The following is a 10,274-nucleotide window of genomic DNA, read 5'->3' on the forward strand; positions in this document are numbered from 1 at the left end:
CCGAGCTCCTCTTCAAACTGTTTTTATTCAGGCCTTTTCAAATCTGTTTCCTTTGTTCTTCTACCCCTAGGGAGAGCCCGCCCCAGCCTTATATAGGTCTCAGTCCACCAGCCACCATGCGCCACATGGGATTCCTGGATAGGTACACGTATGCCTTAGCAAGTCAAAATCTAAAGCCAAGCCAAATAAGGAGTTGTTTAACATAGAGAGCACTCGCCATCGGGAGGGCGGGGGACGGAAGCCAGCGCCATCTCAAGGATGCAGCTCCACACAGCTCTCTACAGTTCCCCCTTTTTGTTTTAGACAACAGGCAAGAGTAGAGGTTTGATCTCTGAGAAAACAAGAACCTGTACTAATGCTATCCAGGTGTCATCCACCTAGAGAGTACCAGACCAGTTCAGCATCCTTTTTTCAGAGGCGGGAGATAGATGCCAACCCGCATGCAATCAAACATGCTCTTCTTGAGGTCAGTGTTATTTCGACCTCAAGTGCAGTGTCATGCCTCGCAGCCTGTGCTTCAAGACTGCAGCTTTACTAGCCAAGCCTGAGGGGACTGACCAGCCTCGATGGTGGTAAATGCTTGGACAATCATGGCTGCCTGATGGCGCTGTGCAAACCTCATCTTATGGAAATATCACAGGCAAACAAGGAAGGCAAGTTTCACAAGAACCAACAAGGCACCTAGTCCCGCCCACTCCTTCAAATGATTTGCTGCAAACTGGATCCAGGAAGTCAAGCCCTCAGCCATGCTGATGTCCACTTGAGTGGAGTTAATGGTCACCACCACTGCTCTCAATTTCTCCAGGGTTTCTTCGAACTTTCCAGACCAGTTTCCTACAAGAAATCTAGAAAGTTCTTTAGACAAATTTGCGGCTCGGGAAGCATTCTGAAATTGAACACTGGTAACACACAGGCCAGGCATTCTCCACTCACAGCCCAACTGGGCCATTTGCCAAAGGATATCAATTTGTTCCTGCACCAAATCAATGCGCTGGTTGAGTACCATGAGGCCTCCTTTCAACTGCGCATTCAGAGAGGTTTGGGCATCCAGGGCCTGGGCCACTGTAGCAGACAAATCATTTAAAGTTGCAGCTGTTTGCACAGTGGTAGACATAGCTATACCTGCAACAGTGGCAGAGACTGCGGCAATGGAGATAGCAGTTATAATCGCCACAGTTATGCCAAAATCTCTCTTGGGTCTAAACAGCACCATAGTACTAGGCACTTCTACTGGTACTGGAATCCACCAAGGCACCCAAGCAACAAGGGCTCTGGTAAACAGCTTACTGTCCCAGCATTGGGACATCCAACAAGTACTATTTGTACAATTTGCAAAGCTAAAATTTGACAAGATAAACAGAAATGGAGGATGCACACATACAGGACTGGCTTTAATAGTGGTGGTATTCACTATGGGCTTAAAAAAATTGAGTGCAAGTTATAGAAACATTCTGGGGGTCAGAGGCATATTCTCCATACCCGCACTGATCATGCTGAGAAGAACAAAGAAGTTCATGCACTCCATAACTTCCTCCCTGAATCATGACAATAGGGGCTATATCCGTGCAGCTTCCGTTTACACCGCACAGCATCCATTTATTAAATGGATTCATGCACTGGTCCTGCAAGAATAGCCCTGTCTTCATGTCTGCTTTGATACCCCCCTTTTCAAGGGGGCCACTCATATCAGGTGAGAAAGTAAATCTTTGTACTTTATCAGCCCATCTGACAATAGTGGATTGGCAGTCTGTCCAGGGCCAGGGGTCGCCTTCATATGCTCCCCAACAAGTAGGACCCCACTTGGCTTGCTTAGGGGGTATATAAGTATTATTAGGCAAGGTGATATTACAGGTGAGCATAGTGCCATTCAGCCAGATAACAGCTGTAGTATAATTTTGTTTCAGGGTAAGACAGTCATTCCCATGGCTAATTTGCTGTTGCTTAGTGCCTGGGACACGATTTTTATTTCCATTAAACCACTCATAAAGGCCTTTGGTCAGGGGAATGCAGTCTCCAGATTCATCTATTTGAAAGCACAGGGATCCTTTTTCCGGGAAACTATGATTCTCTCCTAGAGGCATTCGTTCCAGATCCAAATGCAAATAAGGGAGATTAATAGCATTATTAGAGGTAAACATCCTAGGAAAAACCTGTGCATCATGTTGTACTGGCATTGGTTTAGTGAATGCAGACAGGATCCCCCATCTCTGTTCCATCTTCCCTGGCTGTAGACTCAGCAGGAACATCAGGCATGTTTGCAGAAGCATCTTCCTGAGACTGCGTCAATTGTGCTTTTCTCACCAATCTTTCCGGTACCCAGATCGGATCTTGTTGACCCTGTGGGAAAACACAAACAGAGCCTCATGCCCATGCAAGCATGGGATCAGGTCCATGCCAGATACCCGTCAAGGCATCTTTCCATTTTACCATCCCTTTAGAGGGACTGTGCTGACATTGATGTCTATCTGCAGCTGAACAGTTTGATCCATCCAAATTTAAAAAATTCAAGGTAAATAATGCAAGAGAGAGTCTATCCTTAGGGGTACGGCTATGGCCTATTCCCCCTTTTTGTTTTTGAAGCAGTTCCTTCAAGGAGCGATGTGCGCGCTCCACAATGCCTTGACCCTGGGGATTATAGGGCAGGCCATATACAAGTTGAACATCCATTTGACGGCAGAAAGAGGCAAACTTGTGGCCCGTGTAAGCAGGACCGTTGTCTGTTTTTATTTGTTGTGGTTTGCCCCATACTTCCCATGCCTCTAGGCAATGGGTGATCACGTGAAATGCCTTCTCACCTGCCATTGGGGTGGCATGGATGACTCCAGAACAAGTGTCAACAGACACATGGACATATTTGACCCGTCCAAATTCAGAGATATGTGTAACATCCATTTGCCATATTTTCAGAGGGAGCAAACCACGAGGGTTGACTCCTAATGCAGGAGGGTGCTGAAAAATGACACACTGAGGACAATCTAGAACTACCTTACGTGCATCAGCACGTGAGAGAGAAAACCTTTGTTGTAATGTTTTAGCATTAACATGATATTCCTTGTGGAATTCTTGTGCTCGTTGCACTGCTGAGGCCACAAACATCCACTCTTGCCTGGTACAGAGGTCTACAACATTGTTGCCCTCAGCTAATGGGCCTGGTAGGCCAGTATGAGCACGAATATGTTGTGCAAAGAATGGATTTTTCCACTGCCAAATCAATTGTTGCAATTGGCAAAAAACCGACTGTACGGGACTAGAGGATTTAAGAGGCCCTGCACATTCAAGAATTCTTAAGGCATTAACAACATAGCAGGAATCTGATACCAAATTAAATGGAAATGGACAAACCTTAAAAACTTCTAGAGCAATTAAAAGTTCCACCTGCTGAGGTGCGCCCGGTAAATATTGGTGCTTCACAGGCTCCCCTGAGCCCACCATATAAGCCCCGCAACCTGTTTTAGATCCGTCAGTAAAAACAACGGCAGCTCCGGGAATTGGCCAGGAAGCAGCTATTTTAGGAAAGACTACAGGATGTTCCTTAAAAAAATTCAATAATGGATGTTTTGGATAATGGCAATCTATATGCCCCGCATAGCTACAGTGAAATATGGCCCAATCATCAACAGTGGCACATAAAACTTTCACCTGGTTGACATTATAAGGTACAATCAGCATTTGCGGGGAAGTTCCAAAATATTGCAAGCACTGCCGAATACCTTGCTGGGCAAGTAGTGCCACAGTTGTGGGATAATATTCAATGGATTTTGCAGGGGAAATTCTAGTGTAAACCCACAATAAAGGTCCATCCTGCCATAAAATACCAGTGGGCTGCAAAAAGGTAGGCAGAATGTATAATACAATTGTGTTGGGATCTCGAACTCTCTGAAGAAAGGCCTCCTGTAATCTATCCTCAACTTTGCATAGTGCTTCACGTGCTTCTGTGGTTAACTGTCTAGAGGAATCCAAAGCCGTGTTACCTGCTAATGTATCATAAAGCGGCTTTAGCTCATAATTTGCCATTTTTAAACTGCCTCTTATCCAATTTATGTCCCCTAATAATTTTTGAAAATCATTTAATGTACATAAATGATCTTTTCTCAATTCTACCTTTTGAGGCCTAATCTGTTGACTGGTAATCTTAGAGCCTAAATAAGTAACCACCTGATCCTGTTGTACCTTCTCAGAAGCGATGTACAACCCTTTAGCTCTTAACACTGTCCCTAAAAAGTGATATGCAGCTTGTAAAACATCCTTTTCTTTTGCTGCGAGGAGGATGTTGTCCATATAATGGACACATCTAACAGTAGGGAAGCGGGCCCTTAATGGCTCTAGAGCTTGTGCTACAAACAACTGACACATAGTAGGGCTGTTGGCCATGCCTTGTGGTAGGACAATCCACTGATATCTCTTATCTGGCTCTTCATGATTAGTAGATGGCACTGTAAATGCAAATCTTTCACTATCCTTGTCATGCAAGGGGATGGAGAAAAAACAATCTTTAATATCAATCACAATAATGGGCCAGTTCTCTGGTAAGGCTGATAATAATGGAAGACCTCTCTGTACAGGCCCCATAATATTCATCTGGTCATTTATTGCTCTAAAGTCATTCAACAATCTCCATTTCCCTGATTTTTTCTTTATAACAAAAATGGGTGTATTCCAAGGAGAAAGGGAAGGTTTGATATGTCCCTCTCTCAACTGCTCTTCCACTAGCTGCCTTGCTGCTAGCAGTTTCTCGGAGGAAAGTGGCCATTGAGGAACCCACACTGGTTCCTCTGTTTTCCAGGATATGGGAACTCCTTCCTCAATGGCTCCTAAAAAAACCCAGCCCTTGCCTTGGCTTTCTAGGTGTTGCCTGTATTGGCTCCTTTCTCCCTTGTAAAAACTTTCCTAATTCAAAATTGGGATGGCATCCCATCTTTTTCATAATATCTTGAGATTCTTTGGAATACTCATTGCTTAATTTGAAACCCATAGACTTCATGAGGTCCCTCCCCCAAAGGGAAACTGGAAGCTCAAGGACATAGGGTTGCATAACGCCGGAAGGTCCTTCTTCATCATGCCAATTTAGCAAACTTGCTCTAATATTAGGAGTGCTAGCATAACCCAGTCCTTGTAGCGTCTGGGAAGAAATTTGTATTGGCCAATCCCGAGGCCAATCTTTGCTAGCAATAATACTGTGGTCCGCTCCAGTATCTAAAATTCCCATAAGTTTAATGCCATTGATAGTTAGTTGTAATGTAGGTCTCTGATCTAAATCCAGTGATAAGAATGTGAGATCTGTTCCTGATGACCCAAATCCTTTGTCTCCTCTTTCTTTGTCATAAGCCGGGTGGGTGCCATGCAGACTGGGGAGTAAAATAAGTTGTGCAATTCTATCCCCTGGGGATATGGCAGTAATTCCTTTTGGTGACTCTACCATAATCTTTACTACTCCTGTGTAGTCAGAGTCAATCACCCCTGGATGAATACGCAATCCTTTCAATAAGGTAGATGATCTCCCTATTAACAGCCCTACTGTTCCTGGGTCAAGGGGGCCTTGAAAATCAGACTCTATTACTTGTACCCCCATTTGCGGAGTTAGTACGAGTCTGGTGGTGGCACGGAGGTCCAATCCTGCTGAGCCCGCATTGGCTCTCCGCGGTGCTTGGGATGTCGAAGGGAGGGCCACTGCTCCGGAGGGGAGTCCTGTCTCGGGGTCTCCATCGCCCCATATATTTGAGGGCCCTGGGAGCGTGGGCCCCGCTGGCCGTTTTTTGGAAAGCTGTCGACCGCAATGGGTTGCCCGTTTATATCTTTAACGGACCAACATTCATTGGCCCAATGTCTCCCCTTTCTGCATTTTGGGCAGAGTCCTGGCTGAATGCAGCGCTGGCTACTTCCTTGTTCCTGTTTACTACCCACCCCTAGTGGGCAGTTGTGTCTTATATGTCCTCTCTTCCCGCATTTAAAACAAGCATTTTGAGTATTACTCTCTTTTCTCTGGGTAAGCTGAAGGACTGCAGCTGCCAGACCTGCATTGGTCAGAGGTCCTCCTAATTCCCGGCAAGCCTTCATCCAGGCTTCCAACCCCCTGGCCTTATATGGGGTGATGGCGGCCCTGCACTCCTTTGTACACTGCTCATATATTAGCTGCTTTATCAGGGGCATTGAGGCATCTGTGTCCCCAAAAATTCTACCAGCAGCCTCTATCAAACGGGCCACAAAATCTGAAAAGGGCTCCATGGGACCTTGGAGTATCTTGGTCAAATTGCCACTCACTTCACCTTTGTTAGGCAAAGATTTCCAGGCTCTAATGGCTATTTGATTAATTTGAGTATATACATTAGGAGGATAGGTAGTCTGTTGATTGACATATCTGCCCAGACCAAGCAGCATATCAGCATCCCATTGCAGGCCTGTGTTGTGGTTTGCCGCCGCCTGCTCATTAGCAAATTCAATAAAGAAGGCCTTCCAGTCTAAATACTGGCCTGGACTAAGGCAGGCACGGGCAAGATTCATCCAATCTGAGGCAGTCATGCATTGTCTTTGCAGAGTCTCAATCTGAGTAAGTGTAAATGCAGCGGTAACGCTGTAACTTTTCACAGACTCAGCTATAGACTTGACAAATTTAAAATCCAAAGGTTCATGATATCTTTGATTCTGATTATCTACAAAAACAGGACAAGCCACCTGCATCTCTCTTCTAACCTCCCTCCACAGCTGTGGATGAAGGCTGCTGCTGACCAGCGATGCTCCGGGAGCCGCCGCAGCCTCAGGGTAAGGGGGAGGAGCGGAGGGGATTATGGACCCATAATCCCCTTTTCTTTTGTCTTTCTTTCTCACCTTGTTTTTTATCTTTACCTTTTGTAATGATCTAACTAGAGACTCTACCTCCTCTGAAACCGAGAGAAGAGTCAGTAGACTCGGGGTCTTCAAGGTCTGATAGGGAAGGATAGAGTTGTGTCTCCTTTCTCTTTTCTTTACTGCCCTTGGATTTTTCAGACTCCGCCTTTTCAGACCCCGCTTTTTCTGATCTTTCCTCTTGTAACTGCTCTAGCGTGGCTTGTATGCTTTCCAATGCATTGCTACAACGCTGATCCTCTAAGCAGCCACATACTAATCTCCAAACTGGTCTCACCCCCGGTTTCAGTGTCCCCTGTTCTGCTGCAAAGTCCAAGTCTCGTCCCAATTTTTCCCAGGAGGACACTGTGAGACTCCCGGAAACAGCAAACCATGGGGCCACGACATCACATTCCTCTAGGAATCTTTGTAAAGTTCCCTTCTTTATCTTTAAGTCTTTTGTTAGAAGCAGCTCGTTGAGAGCCAAAAAAATTGGGTGCGAGGAGGAAGTGCCCATCCTTGTACAACCCTTTCTTTTTAACCTAAGCGGTTTCTCAGAGCCTTTACCAAACAGCCCCAGTTTATCACTTCCACTTTTGCTCCACGTGATGTAACAGCCAAACTAGTTTCGTTTCGATTTATCCCGTCCGCTTTTTTTCACGGCTCTATGATAACCGCTCTCCCTTTATCTACAGAAGAGAGCAAAACCCGCTTTTGTCGCAGTTCCCCAATTAACCCAGGGACTTACCAGGTATACCTACCCTGACAGCAAGAAGTTCTGAGCTCCCTTTCTTCAAAGAGTTTTCCCTGTACGGGGCCGCCAATTGTCACGTCCGCCTCGACCAGCAAGGAAGACACAACACCGAGCTCTTCTTCAAACTGTTTTTATTCAGGCCTTTTCAAATCTGTTTCCTTTGTTCTTCTACCCCTAGGGAGAGCCCGCCCCAGCCTTATATAGGTCTCAGTCCACCAACCACCATGCGCCACATGGGATTCCTGGATAGGTACACGTATGCCTTAGCAAGCCAAAATCTAAAGCCAAGCCAAATAAGGAGTTGTTTAACATAGAGAGCACTCGCCATCGGGAGGGCGGGGGGGGGGGGGGGGGGGGGGGGGGGGGGGGGGGGGGCGGAAGCCAGCGCCATCTCAAGGATGCAACTCCACGCAGCTCTCTACAGGCAGTGTCTCCTCCCACCTTCCTGTTCTCTCAATTCTCCTCTGTTAGTCCCACCTATACTTCCTGCCTGGCCACTGGCCAATCAGTGTTTTATTTATTGACCAATCAGAGCATTTGACATACAGACCATCCCACAGCACATCTCTTTCTCCACTGCCTCAATGGCTAGAGCTAAGAAGTCAGTAAACAATCCTCCTCCCCGTCCCGGGGAGGCTGCTGTATCAGATTACAAAATTAGGCAGTTGGATCCCAAGGAGTGCAAGATTTCAAGGCTTTAAATGCAAGTTCAGAGACCTGCTGAAAATAGGGATGTAGGCTAATTCGAGCTTAAGTCATGGGATTAACATATTGGCCCCAGCTGGTCAGCACTTCTAGGGATATAGCAATATTATATTGTATATTGAGGCATGCCTGTGTCTCTGCCTCATCATCATATGCCACTCACCAGTCAAGAAAAACTGAGAGCTCAAGCACAGCTTTCATCAAATTATACAAGTCATAAGTCTGTAAATGTATTGCCCATTGCCCTAAGACTTGCTCAAAATACAGGGAGTCAGGACCGATTTATTAGTGGCTTTATGAATCAAGGACAGATCCGTAAGAAGAGTGGGCACCCAGGGCTGGTTGGCCGCATCAGGTCCCACATTGACTGGAAAGGCAAAAGTGTTAGTAGAGTGATATTTAATTGTTGGGGCTTGCATCAGGGGCTCAGGTACTGGGACAGGATTAGTCATAATAGGAGAAATTGAGGGACAAGCTTTAATTACTGAGGGGATTTTTGCCTTAAGGGAATCACAGTGAGGCTCTTTAGGGCATGAGGATGAAGGGAGTTCTGCCCAAGGATAGAGAGTTCCCTCTGTAGGAGGTGAGGCAGGAGGGGATTGTATAGGAGGTTTCTTTGGCAGGCTATCCTCGTCCTCCAAATCTGGCTCTACATATGGAGGTGGGAAATCAAGCGAGAGGGAATTCATTTTTTGTGTCTTACAGTGGTCATTAAAATCTCTAAGAACATTGTCCGTGGTACCTGATTTTATACAGGCTATAATGCCTAGTAGTATGGGTATAAACGCTGAATGAGGGGACTTCACTTCTTGAACCTTCCTTTTCATGGTCAAAAAAACCCCCTCTCATCCATAATGAGGTGCTGTGAGATGTTCTGTATGACAAATGTGTTGCTAATTAGTCAATAAATAAAACACTGATTGGCCATTGGCTAGGCAGGAAGTGTAGGCGGGACAAGGAGGAGAATAAAGCTGGGAAGTGGAAGGCTGAGTCAGAGAGACACTGCCAGCCGCCACGATGACAAACAGCATGTGAAGATGCCAGTAAGCCACGAGCCATGTGGCAAGGTATAGATTAATAGAAATGGATTAATTTAAGCTGTAAGAACAGTTAGCAAGAAGCCTGCCACGGCCATACAGTTTATAACCAATATAAGTCTCTGTGTTTACTTGGTCGGGTTTGAGCGGCTGTGGGACTGGCAGGTGAGAGAGATTTGTCCTGACTGTGGGCCAGGCAGGAAAACTCTAGCTACAATGAGGGATCCCAGATGTTCTCAGGAGAGATCAAGGGCCCTAGAGCAGAGGTGTTGTCACAAAAACTGACTGGGTGAGAGTGTTTGATGCAAATATCTCTGATCTGTATAAGAGCTTTAAGTGCCAATATCTGAGGCTCCTTTGCAGAAGAAGGGAAGTTACCCATTACCTATGAAAGAGGCAAGGGTAAAAAGTGCACTCTCCTGGGAGTGGACAAGTGCATTTGGGTCCAGCGCTTGCACGGCTAACAGTGGGAGTGGAAAGCTGCAGTAGCTGTGGGTCCAAGCACCCCCACTCCTGATTACTGGCGTAGCCTGAGAGTGCGTAGCAAAAGGGAGCATGGAGGTCTTGGCCACCCCGCCTCATAGTGAGTGGTCATTTGGGCAGAGTGGAGATGTAACCAACCATCTTATTAAATAAGAAACACAGACCCAATGCAAGGAAGAAAGCCAAGTGATCAGAGCTAAGAGCCTTACCCGCCTGTTGCAGCTAGCCTCTTCAGTCAAGAGACCTCTCCGAAAGAGAGCTACTTCCTGTCTGTTTGTCTTTATATAGACTTTCTGTTCTGCCTTCTCATTGGTTGTAAACCCAACCACATGACTTCCTCGTCACTGCCTGTCTGAACAGACCTCCAGGTCTTCTATGGTTGGTATTGAGATTAAAGGCATGTGTCTCCAATGCTGGCTATATCCTTGAACACACAGAGATCTACCTAGCTCTGCCTACCAAGTGCTGGGATTAAA

The 10,274-nt window shown here is 46.1% G+C and overlaps 2 protein-coding genes across 2 annotated transcripts; both read right to left on the reverse strand.

Moving 5' to 3' along the window:
* Positions 1–6: 6 nt before the first annotated feature.
* Positions 7–7,893, reverse strand: LOC128113307 (uncharacterized). The gene is made up of 2 exons (XM_052742870.1): positions 7,581–7,893; positions 7–2,337 (listed from the first exon to the last, which is right to left on the reverse strand). The coding sequence occupies exon 2, from the start codon at positions 1,304–1,306 to the stop codon at positions 635–637; it is 672 nt and encodes a 223-aa protein (XP_052598830.1). The 5' UTR covers positions 1,307–2,337; positions 7,581–7,893; the 3' UTR covers positions 7–634.
* Positions 5,578–7,336, reverse strand: LOC128113809 (endogenous retrovirus group K member 21 Gag polyprotein-like). Its single transcript, XM_052743753.1, has 2 exons — positions 6,964–7,336; positions 5,578–6,875 (listed from the first exon to the last, which is right to left on the reverse strand). The coding sequence occupies exons 1-2, from the start codon at positions 7,334–7,336 to the stop codon at positions 5,578–5,580; spliced, it is 1,671 nt and encodes a 556-aa protein (XP_052599713.1).
* Positions 7,894–10,274: the final 2,381 nt, after the last annotated feature.

This window comes from Peromyscus californicus, unplaced genomic scaffold (genome assembly GCF_007827085.1).
Source record: "Peromyscus californicus insignis strain IS unplaced genomic scaffold, ASM782708v3 Scaffold_18__1_contigs__length_77618521, whole genome shotgun sequence".
Lineage (NCBI taxonomy): Eukaryota > Metazoa > Chordata > Mammalia > Rodentia > Cricetidae > Peromyscus > Peromyscus californicus.

Excerpts from the sequence above, each read along its gene's own strand:
- LOC128113307 (XM_052742870.1), bottom strand. The coding sequence starts at position 1,306 with ATGTCCCAATGCTGGGACAGTAAGCTGTTTACCAGAGCCCTTGTTGCT.
- LOC128113809 (XM_052743753.1), bottom strand. The coding sequence starts at position 7,336 with ATGGGCACTTCCTCCTCGCACCCAATTTTTTTGGCTCTCAACGAGCTG. Across the intron at positions 6,876-6,963 it reads GTCTGAAAAATCCAAGGGCA|AGGAGGTAGAGTCTCTAGTT; the intron begins GTAAAGAAAAGA and ends TCTCGGTTTCAG.